This window comes from Lutjanus erythropterus, chromosome 6 (assembly GCF_056507025.1).
Source record: "Lutjanus erythropterus isolate fLutEry1 chromosome 6, fLutEry1.hap2, whole genome shotgun sequence".
Taxonomy (NCBI): Eukaryota; Metazoa; Chordata; class Actinopteri; order Lutjaniformes; family Lutjanidae; genus Lutjanus; species Lutjanus erythropterus.
Genome location: NC_139322.1, coordinates 42,837,382 through 42,861,374, shown reverse-complemented (window position 1 = coordinate 42,861,374; position 23,993 = coordinate 42,837,382). Strand labels below are relative to the sequence as shown.

At 39.8% G+C, this 23,993-nt stretch overlaps 1 protein-coding gene across 4 annotated transcripts in view; it reads left to right on the top strand.

The window, feature by feature from the left end:
* The first annotated feature begins 6,138 nt into the window (after positions 1-6,138).
* The window catches only part of vps13d (vacuolar protein sorting 13 homolog D), a 103,442-nt gene continuing 85,587 nt past the window's right edge, over positions 6,139-23,993 (top strand). For 2 of the 4 annotated variants that reach the window (XM_084722006.1, XM_084722004.1), the window contains exons 1-12: positions 6,139-6,687; positions 9,853-10,057; positions 11,388-11,465; positions 14,887-15,077; positions 18,049-18,129; positions 19,456-19,572; positions 19,886-19,990; positions 20,305-20,475; positions 21,791-21,891; positions 22,154-22,322; positions 22,987-23,088; positions 23,751-23,940. In XM_084722006.1, coding sequence (XP_084578132.1) covers positions 9,961-10,057; positions 11,388-11,465; positions 14,887-15,077; positions 18,049-18,129; positions 19,456-19,572; positions 19,886-19,990; positions 20,305-20,475; positions 21,791-21,891; positions 22,154-22,322; positions 22,987-23,088; positions 23,751-23,940 — 1,402 coding nt within the window. In that variant the 5' untranslated portion in view covers positions 6,139-6,687; positions 9,853-9,960. The remainder of the gene's footprint in view (positions 6,688-9,852; positions 10,058-11,387; positions 11,466-14,886; positions 15,078-18,048; positions 18,130-19,455; positions 19,573-19,885; positions 19,991-20,304; positions 20,476-21,790; positions 21,892-22,153; positions 22,323-22,986; positions 23,089-23,750; positions 23,941-23,993) is intronic. The other 2 variants (XM_084722005.1, XM_084722007.1) reach the window with 2 other exon arrangements.

The window sequence follows — 23,993 nt, the reverse complement described above, 5'->3', positions numbered from 1 at the left end:
CCAGCCACCCTCCTGAGAAAATCCATTTCGGCCTCTTGTATCCGTGATTCTGTTCTTTCGGTCATGACCCACCCTTCACCTGACCATAGATGAGAGTAGGAACGAAGATTGACTGGGAGATCAAGAGCTCCGCCTTCCGCCTAACCTCTCTTTTCGTCACAACAGTGCGATAAAGCAAACGCAATACCACTCTTGCTGCTCTGATTCTCCAGTCCATCTCACGCTCCATTGTCCCCTCACTCAAGAACAAGACCCTGAGATTCTTGAACTCCTTCACTTAGGGTAAGGACTCATTCCCTACTTGAAGTAGACAATCCACCAGTTTCCTGCTGAGAACCATGGCCTCAGGCTAAGAGGTACTGATCCTCATCCCAGCTGTGTCAAACTCAGATGTGAATTGATCCAGTAAGCGCTGGAGGTCACAGACTGATGATGCCATCAGAACCATATCATCTGCAAAAAGCAGCTTTGCAATCCTCAGGCCACCAAACTGCACACCCTCTCCCCCATTACTGTGCCTCGATATCCTGTCCATGAAAGTCATGAACAGAACTGGTGATAAGGCACAGCCCTGACAGAGGCCAACCCCACCAGAAAAGAGTCCGACTTACTACCAAAGACCCAGACACAGCTCCCGCTTTGGGCGTACAGAGATCGGATGGCCCTGAGCAGTGACCCCCTCACCCAATACTCCTGCAGCACCTACCACAATGTCTCCCATGGAACCCGGTCATACGCTTCTCCAAATCCGCAAAACACATGTAGACCGGATAGGCACACTCCCAGGATACTTACTTACATACTTACTTACATACTTTAGGATCCTTGCGAGAGTGAAAAGCTGGTCGGTTGTTCCACAACTGGGGCAGAACCCACATTGTTCATCTTCAATCCAAGGTTGGATGAGGCTGAGTAATGTGATGCCTTTATAATTGGTACACACCCTCTTTTTGAAAAGGGGATCCACCCCCAGGTCTGCCACTCCTTAGGCACTGTCCCAGACTTCCAGGCAATGTTGAAGAGATATGTAGGTGACAGCAGTGAATGGCAAATTTGCCACAAAATAAATGAATGTGATTCCTAGGTCATTATTGTTACCTGGCAGCTTATTTGACAATTCAACAGACATCTATGACACAGGTCATAGATATATTATTGTCAACATGAAAAAAAAATCTTGTTCAAACAAGAACAGAGAATTTTTTCTCATCAGTGATGTAAGAATGGGCCCATTCTCACACCTGGTGCAAAGCCATTGTGCTACTGGTACAGGTGGCTATGCACATACACCTGGTCTGTGCAGCCATGGGCAAGAGGTCTAACAATGAAGGCAAAATGAAGACGTGACCAGGCACATTTGCTATTTTGTGCTCAGCACTGGCACACCTGCTTCTGTGTTATCTGAATATATATTTTTTTGTATTGTGATATTATATTACACATATACATCACTATTATATATATATATATCCTACATTACATCACTATTATTATATTTATTATGCAACGCTACCATATCATACTATTAATATCATATTATTGCTACTACTATTGCTATTACTACTATTATTTCAGCTGCTATTATTATGTATTTATACTATCTATTGCTCTATTTTTTTTTTAACTAGCCTCTACTAACTTTTAACTAACCTCTAAATAACATTTGCACATTCATCTAAAGAGATGTTTATTAAACACTGCTGTGCTGCTCTTATAAGGCTATTATATTCCATCCTGCTCAGTAGATGAGGGGCCCATTTTGGAAACGTCTGTCCCACTGTCCATAATTCCAAATGGTCAACCTGGAAGTTTTTAACATTAAAAGGGCACTGAATATTCCCAATGGGTTAACATGCTTTTGTAACATGAATAGAACATATCAGACAGAGCTCAGGTCCCTCCCAGCTGACTGTGGTTGGAGAGATTACACTGTGTGGTCTGGATGGATTAGTGTTCTCAGAGCTGATAAACTAGAGATGAAGCCAGGCCAGTAATTACACATGCAGCTTTAAAAACATTGTTTCATCAGTAACTGTTGTTAGGACTGTTGTGATGAAATTCTGGCAGCAGGCGTTACATCAAGCTACTGTCACACTGAAGACTACTTTTGATAGCTATGATGTAAACTTAAGAAATTCATTTTGTCTAGAATTTATGAAGTTTCTATTGAGAGCTGTAATTTTGTCAGGAAAAAATACAGAAATACTAAATAATCAGTACCCAGGGAGAACCCACGCAGACACAAGGAGAACATGCAAACGTGCAGAAAGGTCCTGTCCCAGCCAGCTGGGGGATTCAATCTCAGGACCTTCTTGCTGTGAGGCAGCAGTGCTAACCACTGCACCACCATGCCACCCAATATGATATAACTGTTTTATTTATTATTTTTCTAGTTGTTTTATACCACATACCCTTCAACTGTATGTAACAGAAATAAAAACGTCTATTTTTTAAATGTATTGCATGTATGTATTTCTGAAGGACTGCAGGTTGCAATACACTGATATTTTCTGTCCAGAGAAGAATAGCTTGTTTAACATTTAGCAAACACAGTAGCAGAGGGGATTAGCAAGTTATCAAGTGACATTTATGATCAGTTATGCAGCAAAGCTCGAGTTTTCACCACATACACACATTGACAAAAGCATCAATGCTCAGCTCACCATTTTGATTAGGGGTATGAATGACCAAAGTGACAGAAGAGTTGCTGAGTTTGTGTCCAGTGCATATCTCACTAATGTATATATGATATAAAGGAAGGATTGGTATAAACTAAAGCAATTTTTAAAGCTTTGGTCACCATTTATCTCTCAAACAACACACAAAGTGAATACAAACCCAGTAATTACAAGTAGTACTGGGCAGGTGGGCAAGTGGGTGGGTTAGATGCGTTTTCCCCTCTTTTTTCTTCTTCTTTTTTGTCTCTTCCTCTACCCTCATTCATTTCTCTTTTTCTTTCATGTTAAGTCATGTCTATGAAATATTGTAAAACCTGAAGCGGTTTCTCACTCTGTAAGAATGTCAAATCTTTTGCATAAAGGCTTCCAATAAAAGACTGAACCAAGCCTGGGCTCTGTCTTCTTCTGCCTGTACACGGACACTATTCATTTCCTTTTTAGCCATGCTAGCAGCATGGATATGGCCATATCAGTCTGTTGGAACACCACTTTCATCCAATAGCTATTGGATAGTCTGCCCTGAAATGATGTGCAAGACATTCACAGTCACTCTTGAGAAAGGAAAGAAAATAATGCACACATTCTCATCTTATTATTATCTATAGACCCTTTTACAACTGATGTCATTGAAAAGCTGTGCTCACATTTCAGCCACAGAAGTATTGTTCTCCCCCAGTCATCCAGAAGAGTTATCAAGCTGTAAAGTCTTGAATTGGATGTTTTAACAGTAATGAAATTACCAAAATGTCTGAGTGTTGCATGGTTGTCAGAATCGATATTCCACTGGTTGACTCAAATTGTACAGGATTCCAGCAGGATCACAACCATGAGCAATGGGTGGTGTCTATGGCTGCAAGCTGCAAGCTTGTGCCCACTGACAAGCTATTATGGTCCGACATACATCCATCACCACATTACGTATGCCGTTCTTAATAGTTTTTTTTAATCATTAATGTGTGTTACTCTTTCTAAATGATATTTCTCTTTAATCTGTCACATTTATTTTTGCATTTTTTGTTGGACCACAAACAAGTTGTCACAGGCCTTTTTCGACAGCTTTTCTAAAAAATTGTAATGAATTATATATATACATATATATACACACATATGTACACATATATATGTATATGCAACCCACCGCCTCTGCATGCCCGTTGCCAGACTCTCTACACCTCCCCTGGACTCTGCGTTATGGTTTTCTTTTATGTTGGTAGTAGAGTGTTGTGCGGAGAGAAGGAGGCACCTGACGCAGGATTCGAGATTGTGGTTCGAGACCTTGGCTGCACTTTATTTCACAGTAACACTCTTCATCTCGGCTGTCTGCTATCACAGTGACTGCTGGCTTCATTACCTTGCGGTACAAGTGAAAATAAACTTTTTTTTAGAAATAAATATTTTACTCAAAAGAATAATAAATCTCTTACTCAGCAAAGACAAATAACATTAAAAAAATACGTCACATGAAAATAAATATCCCTGTCTAATTAAATTACATACAGTATTCTGAAAGGAATAAATGACCGACATAACATTACATTCTCAAATTAAGTACTAAGTAAACAAAAAAAATGAATGCTCTGTCCTGTTCACATTACACAGAGTCAATTGTCTACTCATATACAGCATGCTAGCCACACTCATAGCCACACCTCACTAAACTCGTCAAATGTTTAAAAAAAACAGGGCGGACTTTCGCCCAACATGTAAATAAACAGTACACATGAACCAGTGAACAGGATGGGTGGTTTTAGTGCTGATATTTAGACATGATGCAGGACACCCCTGATGTAGATGTTGATACAACTACTACACTACTTCAGTATATATATCACTCCCATAACACAAGTTAGACATCATGATGTTCTGGACCTTTGCTTTAGGAAATTTTCTCTAATTTTAGTTGATTGATACTGGATTCTCTGTTGTTATATTTATTTACAATTCTTATTAAACACACATTCATTTTAAACTGTTTCATATGTCCATTTTATCCAGTATTTACTACTGCTAAACATATTCCGTCCTCTTTTTGACATATTTCTATGTTCATAAAACATAAAATAAATCCCCAAATCTCAAAACAACATATTCTACACTAATTTATCCACATACTTTTTGCTATTTCTGCATCTTAAATGCACTGAGAAACAGATACTATTAAGTATCTCCTAGACCTATGCTTAACAGTTTTAATATGAAATACAGTCACACACTTTAACAAATAACAATAACTCTTAAAACTACGTCTAACAATATACAAAATGGAGACGTGTGGCCCAAGCTAACAAAACCAACCAGCGCCGCCATTACAGCTACTCGCGGCAAACAGCTTCCTTATAATATGAAATTAATCAATTTCATCGGTCATTTAATTATTCTACATTAACTTAACATTATACAACGACATTTTATAACAAACTGCAGCACTTAATGTACGGTTCAGACATACTACGAACCTGTAATGCAAGGAAGAATGATGAGGCAGGGAGACGCAACCGGACTCTACTGGATCCTCTGTTGTTATGAGGGGAAACCAGCAGAGCAACGGTCCTGGCCACAGACCAGTGCAAACAACAATCTACTTTTTGACCCAAATTCAGGTTACTTTCTCACACAATGAACATAGCATTTCCCAAACAAAACAAATAATACACAACAACAAAATGAATTACATTCATTAAGTGGGGATCAAATGTGCAAAGCTGTCATCAAAACAAAAGGTGGCTACTTCGAAGAATCTAAAATATAAAACATATTCTGGTTTGTTTAACACTTTATTGTTAACTACGTGTTCCTTCGTAGTTTTGATGTCCTCAGTATGAATCTACAATGTAGAAAGTAATAAAAAATAAAGAAAAACCATTGAATGAAAAGGTGTGTCCAAACTTTTGACTGGTACTGTGTGTGTGTGTGTGTGTGTGTGTAGCCACGTTATGGCTTTTGCATCTTTATAACTAACCCTTTGTTTTTCTTTTTCTTTTCCTGAACTTAATGCAGTGTGTAGTTGTGGGTCACTACTCTAGTATTCTGGACATTGTTTGTTTTCTGTATTTCATCTTAAGCATGACACAACGCACATCCTGTAGGTTGCTGGAATTTCAGTGCAGCAGCGCCTCTCTGAGGAGGAAACAGATCATATCAAGAAGGGAACCCATGAGTTGCGAAACTCCCACGAAATTTGTCCTAGTTGTTTCTTTATTGTACACGTTATACAGACTAATGTAGTTTATAATGTGACAATTCTGGGTTAAAATGTGTGTAGGTTTAGGGACATAAAAGTCTTGATTTAGGTTAGGGAAATATTATAATATATAGTTAAAACACTCACTCTCGCGAGATCTTTCGCTGGTCTGGGGTTCCCTTCAAGACACGACCGAGGAAACTAGCATTTGTAGGTGCCGATGTCCCGGACTGAAGGGCTCACGGTGTATTTAGGGTTTCTTTGTTTTGTCCGGCGTCTGGCCGTGTACAACAGTTACAGTATTCATATTAGAACTGCTCTGTCGAAAATCCTGTCACATAGTGACAAATACATGTGAAAAATACGCTCACCGCTAACAATTAGAAAAATTATGTTAGTTTTAGTAGGCAGGTAATAAGTTAGGTAAATAATGCACTACCCAACCTACTTTAAGTTTAGTATATATAAAACAAGAAAGATAAAGATAAAATAAGAAGATTACAGTGTGTTCAGCTGCTACAGTTTTATGTGGGCCTACTAATGAAGCTTTTAGATCGTATAAGTCGCCGATAGAACGTTTCTGCACAGTATAATTTGTATTTTAATGTAAATGTCGCCGTTTCCCCGTTTTGTCTCAACGCAGCACGAAAGGAATGGTTTGTTTTTGTCACGTGACAGGAAGTGTGTGTTGGAAGTTGAGCGCTATTAGGAAGTGTGTCTATCTCGTACGATGCAACGACACATTAAAGTCTGAAGTCCTGCAGTACAACGGCGGGCCTGTATTGTGTGTTCTGGAGGATTGACGGTGCTTCTATGAACACAGACGCGGTCAGTGTTTCCTCTCAGTCTGATTCACCTGCTGTCTGTTGCTACCTCTGAGCTCTTAACTTTAGCATGCTAGCTTTAGCTAAGTGGTTAGCTGAGTTGGTTACAACCTTGCTCTGTCCGCCACCACAACCACGCTGAGCTCTGCTCTGTTTCTCTGCTCATAATGGAAGTTTTCCAATAAGTCCGCTGTCATGTTCACTCTGTCCTCGTTTAGCTGATGTTTTTTTAGTTAATGTTAAACACTGCCTGACAGTTTATGTAACGCTAACTGTCCCTGTGGTCCTGTGACTGTCCTTAATGCTTTCACAGTCTTGACCACTTGCTGTGACAGTGACATTAGACTGGCATCAGGTAGGCGAAGAGCTCCAACTGTGGTCTGTTGTTCAGCCTCAGTACTACTGCTGATGGTATATAACTTGTTACAGTAACGCAGAGGTCATGAGAGCTGTGGTCAGTTCATGTTATGATGCTGCTAAGTTGCTAACAGCTAACTTTAGTTGAGTGTCTTAAGTTTCTGTCACTGTGCCAGCGGCGGATCAGTGAAGGCAGTAGTCCTGAGCAAACCTGGACTGTGATTAGACACTGTGTGCCACTACTTTTAGCCTCTAACTGTCATGTTGCTGTCACTTTCAGTCTGCTGTCTGCCGACAATGTTACTAATTAAATAACCTGTATGACTCAGGAAAGTAGGAGTACTGGTCTGAAGATAACGCTATCTTTGACATTCCGTTTGGCTAAACAGCCTGTCACATAGCGCTGCCATATCTGAGGCTCACGACCCAGATATTCACTTTAGTGTCATAGATGAGTAAGGAAACTAGATAATACTCACATATAATAAGTTGAAGTCAGAGAATTTTGATTTTTCTTTCTTAAAAACTGAAACTGATGATTATCCAAATAGTTGGATATTTATTTAAAGGGACAGGTCACCCAAAAATGAAAATTCAATCGTTTTCTACTCACCTTCATGCCGATTGGAGGTTGAGTTTACAGTGTTGCACAGTCATCCAAGCAATGAAAGTGAATGGTGACCAGTTTGTGAACGTAAAAGAACAACTGAAAATAACAATAAAATGCCTCCATACTGCTTGTCAAGTATAATCCAAATCTCCTTATGTCCCAGCATGCAAAGTTGACTTGAAAGACATAATTTACACTGTGTTTTTAGCCTTAATCTTCACTGTAGATGATATATGTATGCGTTAGGGCTGCACGATATTGGAAAAAACTGCGATTTTTTTTTTAATCCTGCGATATATATTGCGATATGAAAAAATACAGAAATTTTCACCAGATGACTTGAATAGCACTTTATGTTATGCTGCACTGCTGCCATCTTGTGGATAATTAACCTGCACTGATCTTGTGACTCACTCCATATGCAGGGGCGTGGTCTGCTTTGGCAAACTGATTAAGAACGATTGTGATTGGTAGATCGCTGTGCGCAGTGTTTGTCAGGTACCCTTGAAATTAGATGAGAACACATTTAGTTCATTTGCCTCCTACATTGCAGGACCTGCAATGTGACTATTGCGCACATGTACATTGCGATGATGATGCTCAAACGATATATTGTGCAGCTCTAGTATGTGTGCATACTGTCTGAACTGGGTGTGTGTGGTGTGCAGATGGTATGTCTGGGGTTTAGGACTTTGATTACACCAGATGAGCAGTATGGAAGAACTTAATGTCTTTTTTTTGGTTGCTTTTTGTGTTTGAAAACTGGTCACCATTCACTTCCATTGTTTGGGAGATTCTGCAATGCTGTTTTCCTGTGAATCTCCAGCATGTTTCGTAGACTAAAACACTAAACCCGACCTTCAGTTCAGCATGAGGATGAGGAGGTAATGACAGAATTTTCAGTTTTGGGTGAACTATCCTTTTAACTTTAACTATGTGTATACATATATACATATGTATATACATATATATATATATATGTATATATATATACATATGTATATACATATATATATGTGTGTGTATGTGTATATATATATATGTCTGTATGTATGTATGTACATATATGTATAATATTTTGTGTGTGTATGACCTCTTTTAAAAGAGGTATATATTTTTTTAGTAGTGTCGCCTCACAGTGAGAAGGTCCTGAATTCGAATCCCCCAGCCAGTTGGGGGCTGGGGAGTTTGCGACTGGGACAGGACCTTTCTGTGCAGAGTTTGCATGTTCTCCTTGTGTCCATATGGCTTCTCTCTGGGTACTCTGGCTTCCTCCTACAGTCCAAAGACATGCAGTTTAATAAGAGTGAGAAGTCAACTGTCAATGGTCGTATAAGGAATTTAATATGGAACTTACCTCTATATTGATCTATAACTTTGAATAAAAGGTATTAAGTGTATTTTTTGGCAAAATGTAAGTTCTCACTTAACAAGCAAAATTAAGAAAACAATGGCATAAATATCAACGGCACAATTTAAGAAATACAGACCAGTGGCCTGCAAAAAATGAAACACTGTTGCCATCAGTGTAACTGATCATAATGTGTTTGGGCATATTAAATAAGAAAATATTTTAATTAATTAGTCCAGTTAAATTAATTGAATAATTTTCTCTCCCAAATGTCAAAAACAAAACATTGCCAACAACTGCTGCCTGATGGCAACTCTGAGGGGAACCACTACCTCAAATACAGAGGGCTTTCAAATCATGATGTTACAGTGGTAGAGGGATGGTCATTGGTTGATCATTGTCAGCCATTAGCCCAACCCTGTTTGGAATTGTACCTTGTTGCATTGTGAAACCAGTAATCCTTTTAATCCTTTCATCGCCAGTGCAGACCCCAACAAAAATCACATTTTTTGAGTGAAGATGAAATGAAAAAATGATCACAATTGCCAACATCTGTCAAAGTAATCACAATGTGACTTTTAGAATAGAATATTAGAATATTCTGAGTTGTAATAGTACATAAATGCGGTAATGAACATTGTAAACTTGAGGTCTGACTGGGCAGTTGTCTTATGTCTTGTATACCAAATTTATTGACAGACTAACCATTCTTGATAAGACATATTCGAAGTCATACTGAAGCCTGTTATTAAACTTGTAGCTATGAACAAAGTAACTTTTTTTTAACTACTGCCTTTATTAAGCCACTTCATCTCAACTGATAAATAAAACTTGTTTCCTGTGTTTATCAGATATTAAACTCCTCCACTGTGAGGGCTACAACTGAGAGGCTTGTGATCTCATCGTCACAGTTTCCTCCCACACCTCGGAGTACCTCTCATCATCCCTGAGCCACAAGGATGTTGGAGGGTCTTGTTGCCTGGGTGCTTAACACATACCTGGGAAAGTATGTCAGCAACCTGAACACAGATCAGCTCTCCATTGCCCTTCTCAAAGGTAATTACATATGTTTCTGTTTTTCAGAATGTGCACTTCTTGTTTAAATTGTTGTAGAGATGTGTTGTTTCAACTTAATGATCATTTTGGAGGATGTAGTTAGGGGAGGGCAGTACCACAAAATTTGCTTTTTTAATGTCTGATGTTTAACTAGTCTGCTAAATAACAGCTATTGATGAGCAATAACAGTTTAAAAATGTGACATTAATCAATGCTGAAGATCCAATTTGACTAAAACATTAATTTAACTACTATATACCTGGATCTTCCTCCCCGAGCCTCTCCTACAAAGACTGTCAGTCAACTCTCTCTCTGTGTGTGGGGTCTGGATACAGAGGCATTCCCTCCAACTCCTCCTCCTCCTCCTCCTCCTCCTCCTCCTCCTCCTCCTCCTCCTCCTCCTCCTCCTCCTCCTCCTCCTCCTCCCCTTTTGTGTTACACCTCCTTCTTGTTCCTTCTTGTAATGTTTGGTTCTGTGTTTGAACAAAGTTATAGCAAACATCCTTCCAACAACACATTTTCATGTCATGTCTCCAAATGAAGCTCCTTTCGTTCACCTGTCACTATGTGTTGTATCAAACTGGTTGGGGCTTGCACTGTGGCGCGCAGCGCGGCCATGATGCACGTGTTGTTTGAGTGCACATGACACAGACAGCACTGGAGGAGCAAAGAGCATGTGCTACACAACTCAATCTTGTTTGCACAGACAGCTCTGCTCTTTGATGGAATTGAAATGGTAAAACATAGAAGAAAAAAACTGAAACGGATCCTATTTTGGGTTCAATCCTATTGACGACAGAATCAGTCTTCAAAAACAATAATGTAGTATTGGAAGTATCGATAATTTGGGATTGATCTGCCCACCCTTAGAAATAGTTTGTATAGCCGTTGAACTATCTTGCATTATGTGGAGAGGCCTTATTGATAAATGAGGTAAACAAAATAATAGTAAAAACAACACAGTTCAACAGCACCAAACTGTGTCCTCTTAACATGATTATAAAGTTGAAACAACACCTATGAAACAGCCTGAACCAGAACTTAACATTAGAACTTTCATGATATATTGTAGGGCTGCTGTATTTGACTACATCAGTTTTGGTTAGGAGGATTTTATAAACTACAACGTGCCACTGTGTGCATGTACGAAGTAAGTTAAGACATTGAAACCAGTGGTATGGTCCTTTACATGGGGCAGTCATCCACACACCGTGTGACAAACAGTTCTAACCAGTTTAATGGAAATCACCAAAGTGATCACCTCATTGGGAAAGTGAGGCAGCTCAAACTTGGCAAAGACAGCATACATCTGCTTCCCATCATTCCTCAGGTGCAGTGGAGCTGGAGAACCTTCCTCTGAGGAAAGATGCCCTTCGAGAGTTTGACCTGCCATTTGAAGTCAAAGCAGGTGAGACACACTGACTGATGAGCTCACAAAGTCAGGGGCTGCACGTTTACTGCTCTCATCAATCCTTTCTCACTGTTCCACACTATTTTGCCTCAGATTACTGTACATGATCTGTGGGCTTAAATTCTGAACCAAAGCTTTACTATTATGTACCAAAATCATATCTACCTGTGATAAATGGACTACATTTATGTGGTATAGTATAGTCTTCCATCTACTCACAGTGCTTTACAAAATGTGTCACACTCATCCATTCAGTCACACACTCATACACTAATGGCAGGGGCTGGCATGGAAGGTGCATCTGGTCCTCAGAATCAAACCATTCGCACACACTCACACACTGAGGGCTATGTCTCGGGGGATATCACAATCTTAAGATCTGTTTCTATGACGACAGCATAGTTACAGAAGTGAAAATGTCTGAAGTTATGGTTGGGATTTCAATCAAAGCGAACCAACGGCTTTAGTTGCTCTTCAGAGATGAGCTGCAGAGTAAAACACAGCAGTATCTGTCTTGACTTTCACTGCAACTCTGCACTGAAAGTATTATTACTTATGTAAAAATGACAGTGACAGTAAAACTATGTCTCTCTATGATGATTACATGTACTCCATGGATCACAAACGTGCCGAACTGTGGGGGCTGATTTGTATGAGACAACTGCGATCCGTTGCACCCCTAGTATCGTGCCCAAGGATACTGCAGACTCGAGGGAGCTAGGGAACGAACCACCTGTCTTCCAATATTGGACCACCGCGCCACAGCCACACAGTATGAGGATAGGGGCCATGCCAGTGTGGCTGGCACATGGGCCTCACAGAGGTCATTACTTTAATTTGCTCCATTTTTGGTCATTTACTGACACTGCAGCTATTTTTGTCACATGTTGAAGGAGTTTAACTCCACCACCAATAGCTGAGCAACTTGTTTCATTTAGGTTATTGACACACACATATATATTTACTGCTTTTTACATGGAGCCCAAAAGTCAAAACTAGCTAGAATTGTTCTGACTAGAGAAAGACATGTTGGAGAAGAGTTGTGCAGCCCGTTTAACTTTGATGGACAAATCTTCGGGTGCTGTGACATTTACTAAATCTTTACTTTGAAATGATATTTGAACTCTTCTAGAGGGATGAACGCTGCTTTTCAGAGGCAAGAATAGAAGAGAAAAGCTCAGTTTAGTGTTTCAGTTTAGCTGTACAGCTGTCTCTCAGAGCCTGTCAGTGTGTCCCCTCCATCATAACAAGCTGAATCAGGATTTTCCTGTCTGGTCACATGTCCTCTAATCTAATGACGGAGGAGTAGCATTCTTCATGCATGCTTGCTTTTCACAGTGAGTCTTGAGAGAGTATTGAGGGGTTCTTTTGAAGGGAAAGTCCCTTGGACCCTTGGAGGATGATGGAAGAAAATTTGTCCAGCACTAATCTGTAACTTTTGCTGTGTCTTGAGGTGTAAGAAGTACTTGGATGCCTCCAAACTCCAGACAATGCAGTATATTCTTTTGGAATTGTCCTTTAGCTTTAATATTGCTTACAACAAACTTAAAAACATACACCTCCAAAATATTATCATCTGATGAATACTTTTTTACTCAATTTCATGACTGTATCCCAGCTCAACTAGATAAGCAACATGGCCTGGACAAGTGAAGAAATAATTGTCATTATATCATAACCATAATTGATTACAATATGGTGTTCTTGTGTCCTCATTTTGCAGAATTTCAGGAAACTGTGTGTGTGTGTGTGTGTGTGTGTGTGTGTGTGTGTGTGTGTGTGTGTGTGTGTGTGTGTGTGTAAGTCTGTTTCTAACTTACGGGTACAGGCCTTCCTTTTACAAGGAAGCTACGAAGACCTGTGGGTAAAATTGGATGATGTTCAAATTAAGGATGCACTGATACTGAAACCAGCATTGGGTATTGGTCCGATACTGTCCTCACATACTCGTACTCATAAAACTACTCCGATACCCCACACCTGATACAGCATCACGAAAAGTAGCCACTCGACACAAGCAAACATCTAAAGAACCAACATGATGTAGAGTTGAAGAAGTTTGCTGATGCTTACCCTACTTTTTGGTCGTGGTGTCATTATCAGACTCGTCCTCAACATCATCCACTAATGACTGCAGAGGCTTTGGCAACTGTCTGTAAATTTCATGTAAGTCCATGTAGAACTGAAATATACGGACAGAGTGCACCGGCAGACGCAGCCAGCTGCTGTCCAATAGGTTTTGGTGGGCGTAAACTAGTTGAATGCTTTGACCAATTAATCCAAAGACAAAGAAAAAATAATGCCACCAGTCTCTAACCCTCTTTTCTTGGTAATAAGCTGCTACAACTTCTCTTTGTGCACTCTTCTTTATTCTCCTGTTAATCTTCACCAAAATGGCCTGACAGCACAGTACACCCAATTTCACTCCGCGGGGTTCACAGCAGGGTCAATAAAACTGTTGCACACATGGCACCACACTCATACCTGTCCCCCCTAAACAATGACGGGTAGGAACTAATTAGCTCTTAGACAAGAGGGACAAGAAGAAGAAACTTAAATACTACATATGTAAATGTGTAATTAAGATAATAGTTAAAGTGCTGTAAATTATGAAATAATTATCGCATATAACACCATTTGTAATGCTAAACTTATTTTTGCAAGTCCATAATATTGTTGTGTAATTATTCAACAATAAACAACAATTTGTTATATTTAGAAATTGAGAAACGTGATGAAAACATTTTTAAAGTTATTGTAAGAACTGTAATGGCAATTGTAAGTACTTGTATTTGGTCTAAAAAAGTGGTATCTGTGCATCCCTAGTTCAAATACTAAAACACATGGGGTTAGTACATTAAAGGAATATTCCAGCAATTTAGTGTTGTACTTCCATACTCATAAGAGGCAGACTGTAAACAAATGAAAAAGTGTCTTTGATTAGACCCCCCTGTCTCTTAAATGGCTGCTTCTTTCAAGTTCAGCATGTCCTCTTTTGTAATGCTGACATTCTGTTAAAAATTCCAGACGAAGCTGAGCTGTTTTGTTTTTAACTTCGAAAAGCTCCAGCCAGTTGTTTTCACAGAATCAGAAGTACTCCTCACATTTAACAAAGACCTCAAAATCTCAATTTCTAACTATTTTCCAGTGCTGTCACTGGCAACAAATGACAAAAGGCCTGGTTTAACACAAAGGTCATTATAAGCAACAATTTAATGGACAGTTTAAAGTTCTATTGCATCTGTGGAAGCTTTACAAAGACCCTCTTATTGAAATGCCTAATTTGTAAATGTTTTTTAAATAAAAAAATGGCCTAACTACTGTAGATCCTGTATTTAAATATTAATTAATTCTTGGTGTTAACAGGTTGTGTTTCCTTTAGTGTGATCCATGCATCTGTGATGTTTTCTTTCACCAGGCTTCATTGGAAAGATTACTCTGCAGATCCCTTTCTATCGGCCTCACAGTGACCCATGGGTCATCTCTATGTCCCAGCTCAACCTTATCATCGGCCCTGCCCAGCTGCAGGAGTATGATGATGAAAAGGAGAGAGAGGAGGAGAGAGACCGCAAAAAACGTCTCCTCAAGGCTCTCGAAGACAAATTCAAAGTAGGTGTATCAATGCTACACATCTCATATTTCATTATCACAGCCTCGCACTGAAAGAACTCCAGCCATGTACAACATATAAGTTTTTGTCTGCATGCTTCTACTAAGTTGAGATTATTTCCCTGAAATATTATTCTCTGTGGTTCTTACAATGATTCATAATCTGTGAGAAAGAGAGAAAAGAGATGAGAAACCAAAAGAGATCACAACTACTAACGTAACAGCAGTGTATCATCTTGCTGAATTGCACCTTACGTGTTGAAATGGACCCTTCCAAAGTCCTGCCCCTTTATGCTTGGTGTTCCACAGTGTTGTGCTAGTTACTGAAAACCAGTAACTAGTTACCGTTACTAGTTACTTTATTTCAAAAGTAACTCAGTTACTTTACTGATTACTTACACCAAAAGGTAACGCAGTACTGTGAAAAGTAACTTTTTAGTTCCTATGAAAAAAAAGGTCTCCCATTAAGTTTTAAGTTAAGTTTTCTTTAGCTCGGTTTCCATTTTTGCATATTCGTTCTCCAGGTACTTAGAAAAAGTGTTTCGTCCCATTTGCCGTGTGACGCCCGGTATCATGCTAACTAGCTTCCTGAAAGCAGGCGACTCCAGAATAGAAACTGGCTGCATGTCTTCTACAACATACCTCGCAATGGCTTTATCAACTTTTTCCTGGTTAGCAGGAGCAGTCAGTCCCTCGGTTAATATCCAGCCGCTGTTGCTTAGGTGGTGGAGGTGAAGTGGCATCAGAGTCTGTGTCTGTACTCTTAGCTACTAGCTTTGTAGCAGCATGTTGTTTCTGTAGGTGTTTCAACAGGTTTGAATTGCTATTTTGGGCAGTAGATAAGATCTTTGATCCAAGACACAACTTACATTTAACTAAAACGTTCTTGTCTTTGTGCTCGACAAAGGTCAAGTAGTGAGAATATCTCCATGTAAAGAAACTTGACAGTGTGTCTTCTCCCGTCTCCCCGCTGACACACACACACACACACACACACACACACACACACACACACACACACACACACACACACAGGAAGATTCAGGACTACACGGCTCTGGCTGCAGCTCAGTCTCTAGCCGAGACTACACAAAAAATAACGTAAAATAACGGAGTAACACATCATGTAGTTAACGTTAACTGAGTTACTGAATTTAAAAAATAATGCTTTAGATTACTAGTTACTGCAAAAAATAACGGCGTTACAGTAACGTGTTACTTTGTAACACATTAGTCCCAACACTAGCTAATTTACATTAATTGTTAGCTAGCTAGTTAAATCTGATAGCAAAAATGAGCAAAACACTAGTTAACTGGCTATCTAATTTACATCAGTAGTTAGTTAGGTAGCGTTTTGCTAACAGTAGCTACACTCACTGGCCACCTCATTATTTACACCTGTTCAACTGCTTGTTAACGCAAATGTCTAATCAACCAATCACATCGCAGCAACTCAATACATTTAGACATGGTCAAGACTACCTGCTGAAGTTCAAACCGAGCATCAGAATTGGGAAGAAAGGTGATTTAAGAGACTTTGAACGTGGCATTGTTGTTGGTGCCAGAGAAGCTTGTCTGAGTATTTCAGAAACTGCTGATCTACTGGGATTTTCACGCACAGCCCCCTCTAGGGTAGAGAATGGTCCGAAAAAGAGAAAATATCCAGTGAGGGTGAAAATGCCTTGTTGATGCCAGAGGGCAGAGGAGAATGGCCAGCCTGGTTCAGATAATAGAGAGACAACAGTAACTCAAAAAACCACTTGTTACAACTAATGTATGCAGAAGACCATCTCTGAACACACAACATGTTGAACCTTGAAGCAGATGGGCTACAGCAGCAGAAGACCTCGCCGGGTATTACTCCTGTCAGCTAAGAACAGGAAACTGAGGCCACAGTTCACACAGGCTCACCCAAATTGGACAATAGAAGATTGTAAAAACATTGTCTGGTCTAATGAGTCTTGATTTCTGCTGCGACATTCAGATGGTCGGGTCAGAATTTGGCATTAAACATCATGAAAGCATGGATCCATCCTGCCTTGTCACAGGCCACAGTTCAGGCTGCTGCTGGTGGTGTAATGGTGTGGGGGGTATTTTCCTGGTACACTTTGGGCCCCTTAGTACCCACCTGAGTATTGTTGCTGACCATGTCCATTCCTTTATGACCACAGTGTACCCATCTTCTGACAGCTACCTCCAGCAGGATAACGCACCATGTCACAAAGCTCAAATCATCTCAAACTGGTTTCTTGAACATGACAGTGAGTTCACTGTACTCCACTGACCTCCAGAGTCACCAGATCTCAATCCAATAGGGCACCTTTGGGATGTGGTGGAAGGGAAGATATATGTCATGGATGTGCAGCCAACAATTCTGCAGCAATTATGTGATGCTGTCATGTCAATATGGACCAAAATCTCTGATGAATATTTCCAGCACCTTGTTGAATCTATGCCACAAAAAATTAAGGCAGTTATGAAGGCAAAAGGGGTCCAACCTGGTATTAGTAAGTTGTACCTAATAAAGTGACTGGTGAGTGTAACTTAGGTTGTGATTATATGTAACTTTTACAGGTCACCCAGCAACATCTTTGAACCATCCTCAAAGTGTGGGTTTCTTTTGAACACCCACGAGCTGAGCACATAGCATATCTAAATATAAGAAAAAGAAATGGAGAAATTTGACTGAGGTCCTGCTGGATACCAAGCTTGGTCAACTACTGTTGGAGCACAGAGCAAAAAGGGGTGGGGGGTCAATTGTGAGACCCCAAAAAAGAATTTTCTCTCAGGAAAACAGACGGCTTTAGCTGAAGGGAATAATGGAATTGACTGACGCAGTTTGGCCTTCCTGTCCTAATTGTTTCTAACTTATATTCTGCTACTACTTACACTTTTCCCTTTATAGTTACTTGTCGTTGACTGTATTTGTGTGTGCCTGTACTGTATGATGGTATGTGTTTGGCTCCTGCAGAGTGAGTGTGAACAGAGAGGAGAATCTTACTGGTACTCTGTCACTGCCTCAGTGGTCACCAGGATTGTGGAAAACATTGAGGTAAGCCATCCAACATTGGGTAAAGTGTCAATTTATATCAACAAGGGTAGGTTGAATAACAGAACGTAATAATGTGTAATTCAGTACAGTTCGACAGCACCACAAACTGTATGTCAACGCATCTCTTCAACAGTTTGAACAAAAACCGAACATTTATTGCAGAGCTATTGTTTCAAACTTGTCACAACTTGACTTAAAAGGCCATGCAAAAAGGGAGACAGACACACTGCATTTTTGTTCAGCAGTATTATATAAAGCAAAATGAACTAAAGCAAGTACAAAACAAAAGCACATGTTTTGTGTGCATCACTGTAGTGTAAGGTGTGCATGGGAGTCACAATAGTGGGAGATGTTGTAAGGAGCATAAAATAAAACAGGGTTAAGCACAAGGTGAGGCTGTTACAGCATGGGTTGCCACAGATAGCAGTAGTTTAAAAGATAGAGTTGCAGTTTTTCAGTCAGGGGCCTTTTTGAGCAATCGATCAGGTTTAACGTGCTTGAATCCTTACTACTGTTCATAACGACCGCCAAGAGATTAGTTCCTGAAGTGATGTCATTGTAAGTGAGGGCAGATAAAATCCACAAGCGTCATTATGTGAATTATATCATTATAAGTTAATCTGAAGCTAATATGGAGCTTACATTAGTTACACAATATTGAGTCATTTCCAAAATATGTTCTAAAAAGACTAACTTGCTAAGACATCCACTTGATTTACTTAATTCAGACTGGTCAACTTTGCAATGCACTTCTGTAGGGATCAAGGACTGTATTTTGTCCCCCAATCACTTACATTAAAACGGCATCAGGCAGGAATCTTAAATGGCCAGTATGAACAGGTGAAATGAGCACATCAAGCAAAAACCTGTCTCAGTGTTCATATGAGCATCCGACTATCGTTTTACCACAGACTTGAAAAATTGTGAACTTTAAGCTCGGTGTATCTAATAAATTGGCAATTGAGTTCTTATGATAAAATACAATTAAACAAGCATACACAAGGTTTATTTCATACAAATACTCTAAAGAGGGATACCTAAATAAGTAAATAGCAGATCAGAATAAATGTTAGGATACAGAGATAAGAGCAGCTTCTTCCCTCAGGCTGTGTATGTCCTCAGAACTCCTCCTTATTAATTAGTCTGTTCTGTCTTATTTCTTCAGAAAATTCCAACTAATCAGTTAATCAAAGAGGGTACTACACCATAATCTCATTTTACAAACTTGTTGTAAATGATAAATAAAATTGCCTTGTATCATTGTTTCCTTGTTACTGTTTGAGCCTTAGTTACAGACTAAACTTTGATTTTCTGGTTCACATGTAGCTGAAGATCCAAGATGTGCATCTTAGATTTGAGGATGACTTCTCCAACCCAGAGAAACCCTTCTCCTTCGGGGTTTGCATCAACAGAGTTTCTGCTCAGAACCCCTCCAAAGAGTCGGTAAAGATCCACTCAGTGATTAATGATACACACACTCACACATTTTTGTGTAGTGGCTGTGATTGTCCAGTTTCATGTTTAGCCCCAAATATTCCTTCATTTTACGCTACTAGTTATTTGTATTTTGTTTTAAATATGTAATACAGGCAGTTGGTTAGTGTTTCATCACATTCACCAGAAAAATAGTTTTTGTGGTGTTGACTCAGTTTCTCATATAAATGAAATCTTTACATTGTAATAGGCTGCCCCAGTTAATTCAGGACTACCAATGGTCTTTCCATTTAAGTTTAACAGAGTTTATTTGTATTTGCAGGTCCAGAAGCTCCTCCGACAAAAGCAGCTGGAGATAGAAGACTTCAGTGTCTACTGGGATACAGAGAGTCAAATGCTGGGAAAGTTGCCTGCAAATCAGATCCAGGTCAGAGATGAATTTTCCCACATGACTTAAATGTAAACATTATGAAAGAGTGGGGTGATTTGTAGTAATGACTGATAAATCACAAAATACAAGCATACCTGCCTATTGAAATTCTCTTGAGTGATGTAATGTGATGATGAGAGAATAAGATTCTCTGCAGTTCAAGAGATGAGTTTCCAAATGAATGATCTGGGCCCTGTTTCCCAGAGCCTTCGTAGCACTACGTGCGTCGTAAGTTGTATTTTAAGGTCTCCCTTAAGGTTGTCCCAACTCTGGGAAACAGCCCGTAACCTGATTGTTTTGTGCCTATACAGGAGGCCATGACTCAGTGCATGCAGAGCCGCGAGCATCAGTACATCTTTGAACCAGTGTGTGCCTCTGTGCTGCTCAGAAGAAATGCCTCCAAGGAGCCTCTGAGGTCCCGAAACACCCCACGAATTGAGGGCCAAGTTCAGCTGGAGCCTATGTCCTTACGCCTGTCACAGGTCTGTATGGACACCTGATATTTTTTTTTGTCAACAATGACAGCTCAGTTAACAAGTAATGTCTCTGTTTTAAGATGGCACACTGAAATTCTCAGAGATCAAAAGAAAGGATGAAAGATCTTTTCTCTTTGTCAGATTTTCCATCTCAAAACATACTGTGTACCTATGTAAAAATCAACTGTTGAAAATGTTTGTTTCATGATTTAATACGCGATAGTTCACCCAAAAATGAAATTTCACTCAATATCTACTCACCCCTGTGCTGATGTGAGGATGGTTGAAGATCTCCAGTTCACAAAACACTTCAGACAATTCAAACAGCGCTGCAACCAAATCCAGTACAATTGAAGTGAATGGTGACCAGTTTTAAAATGTAAAAAATGAACACAAAAAAACACAAATGTCTCCATATTGCTCGTGTGGTGTAATCCAACATTAACATTTGACCCAAAAAGATGCCATTTACACCATGTTTTTAGCCTAAATGTCAACTGTAGCCTCTCAGACCAGAACAGAATGCAAAGATATGAGATCCTTTTCAATCTGTTTTCAGTTAAAGCAGTACAAAGATAAGATATTTAATGTTCAAACTGATGAACTTTGTTTTTTGTAAATATTCACTCATTCTGAATTTGATGCCTTCAACATATTTCAAAATAGTTGGGACAGGACCAACAAAGACTGTGAAAGTTGTGGTATGCTTTAAACACCTGTTTGGAACATTCCACAGATAAAAACAGGTGAGTTGGTAACAGGTGACAGTATCATGATTGGGTTAAAGGGGCGTCCTCAAAAGGCTCAGTCTCATGGTTCACCACTTTGTGAAAAAGTATGAGGACAAGTAGTCCCACAGTTTATGAATGTTTCTCTTTACTAGAAAGTTATTTCAGCATATACAATTCAAAATATCATTGTAAGATTCAGAGAATCTGGAGGCATCTCTCCACACGAGGGGCGAGACTGAAAACCAACATTGAATATCTGTGAACTTTGACCTGCACTGCATTAAAAACCAATTTCATTAGGATGTTACTACATGGTCTCAGGAACACTTTAGAAAACTGTTGTCAGTAAACACAGTTTGACTCTGCATCTACAAATGCAAGTTCAGACTCTACCATGCAAAGAGAAAGACATATATCAACAACATCCAGAAACACTGCAGACTTCTCTGAGCTCGAGCTCATCTGAGATCTGACGAGTCCACATTTCATGTCTACTACATGTCTAATGTCTACTCAGTAGTTTATATAACAGGAGCATGCAGACAGAGTATTGACTGTTTGTGTGCGTTTGTGTGTTTGTTGTCTCTTAGGTCCAGTACCAGCAGATCATGGCGTTCCTCAAAGAGCTGGACCGCCGGGAGAGAGAGATGCTGTACAGAAAGTGGAGGCCCAAAGTTCCCATTTCTGGGAAGTAAGTTCAAACTTCAAAGCTGAAGGTTTTTATAGCGGAAGCAAACAGTCAGCTCATTATCTTACATTTGCAAATTTCTTTGGACATAAAAAAATCAGACTCTGTCCCTCAAACAGAGCAAAACTAATTTATCCAACAGTCTTCTGTTTTGTTCTAGTCTGAAGAGCATACCATATTTAATTTCACTACACATAATGTTTGTGTAATAAACCTTTGGATCCTTGAATCAGGTTTGGGCTTCTAACAGTGTTCTACCCTGCAGCTGCCGGCAGTGGTGGATGTTTGCCATCCAGGCCAACCTGAGTGAGATCAGGGAGCAGCGGCGGCGAGGCAGCTGGGACTTTGCCCTGCAGCGAGCACAAGATGCCCAGACCTACACCAGCCTCTACTTCAGAAGGCTCAAAGGAGTCCCACTGAGTCCTCAGGAAGAGGTATTGCACAGAATCAGTCAGGTGTATTGCTGCGTAGGTTTCACATACAAGGAGTTTGTTATTTTGGTGCATAACAAGAAACACAGTTTAAAATATCAATATATCAACACTATTCCAAATCTGTCAGATACTAGCATAACCATAAGTGGAGAACTCAATTAAAAATCATCTGCTTAAAGTTATCAATTAGACCTAGACAGATTTAATCGCTATATGTACTGGTACAAGTCAGACAGAGATACTTTGCGCTTGGCGGCAAGTCCTAAAGCTTACCACCTTGTCAGCTAAGGCTTGTTAAGGCTAAAACATACATACAATAATGATTACTTTCAATATGTTATTAAGCAGGCCTGGTTGGATGGTTGCATGGGACGACCAGTGACATGGATGGGAATCAGTTTTTTTGTGTTACAGACATTTAGGGAAAGAGAACTTTTCCTTGCTTGACACAGGCTCTCTAATCCTGCAACCACCTGTAACCTGCCAGATGCTAAGACCCTAATTCCAAACTTGGCATAAACACCTTCTATATTTCTAGATAAAATAGCAGCACTTACTCCATTTGGTACCCAGTCTGGTATTTTAAGATGATGTGCTTTTGAACAAACATTGAACACACATTGAACTGATTTGTTTGGTTTGTGTTTTTGCTGTTGTCACCCAGAGTGAGCTGGATCGAGTGGAAGAGGAGCAGACATTAGAGGAACTGCAAAGTCTCAGAGAAATTGTCCACGACTGGTTTCGAAAGCAGGAAGAGATTGCAGAGGTAAGCTCAGATGATTCATATGGATGTCAGAGAACAGAGCAGGGTTGCCAGGTCTTTGTGACAAAACCGGCGCAACGGCCAATAAAACTGATGGAAAGCATAGGGCTGTGTGCTGAGCTGGAGTCAGGTTGGTAGGATTTCGGTATAAATAAATGGTTTCATCTCAAATATGGATGTGTATGTATAGATATTACTTTAATTTGCATGCAGAATAGGTTCAGCCAACCGGCGGACAAAAAATTGTCCTGCAGCAACACACAAATTCTACAGAAAAAATGCAGACCTGCTGGTTCAGTAATTACTGAAATAGGTTTTTACCAACATTACAGCAGCACAATTAATACACTTCATATCAAAAAGACAATGCAACAACATGAAAAACTGAGGAGAATTGAGTTATTGTGCTCCATGAGCCTGATTGTTCATTGTGACTTCTGCACTGCAACAAAAGCACAAACATAGCAGCAACAGAAAGAAGATACAAAAGTGGTACTTTCAAAATAAAATTCCAAAATAGAAGTCTCTGAAGGTGAAGAGTTCAAAGTCTAAAATTAATAAAATATTTTGGTTCTTTCGAGGGGCATGGCGGCTCCCCCAAAACCAAAGGTAGGGGAAACACTAGGTAGTTTCAACCTTTGTTCTTCATGTGTCTTCTCTTCCAGAATGTGCGAGAGCCCAGCAGTGACCCCCAGCCCTGTTCACTCACCACATCCATCCCCAAGAGTGGGAGCTCAGGGATGATTCAGTACCTGCAGTCTTGGTTCCCAGGCTGGGGAGGCTGGTATGGAGATTCCCAGGACCCAGACAGGCCTGAAGAGCTCCTGCCAAGTCCTTCCTCGTGGGATATTCTGGGTGAGAAATTCTTCCCACCACAAGATTGGCTTTATTTGAACCACATATTCTTT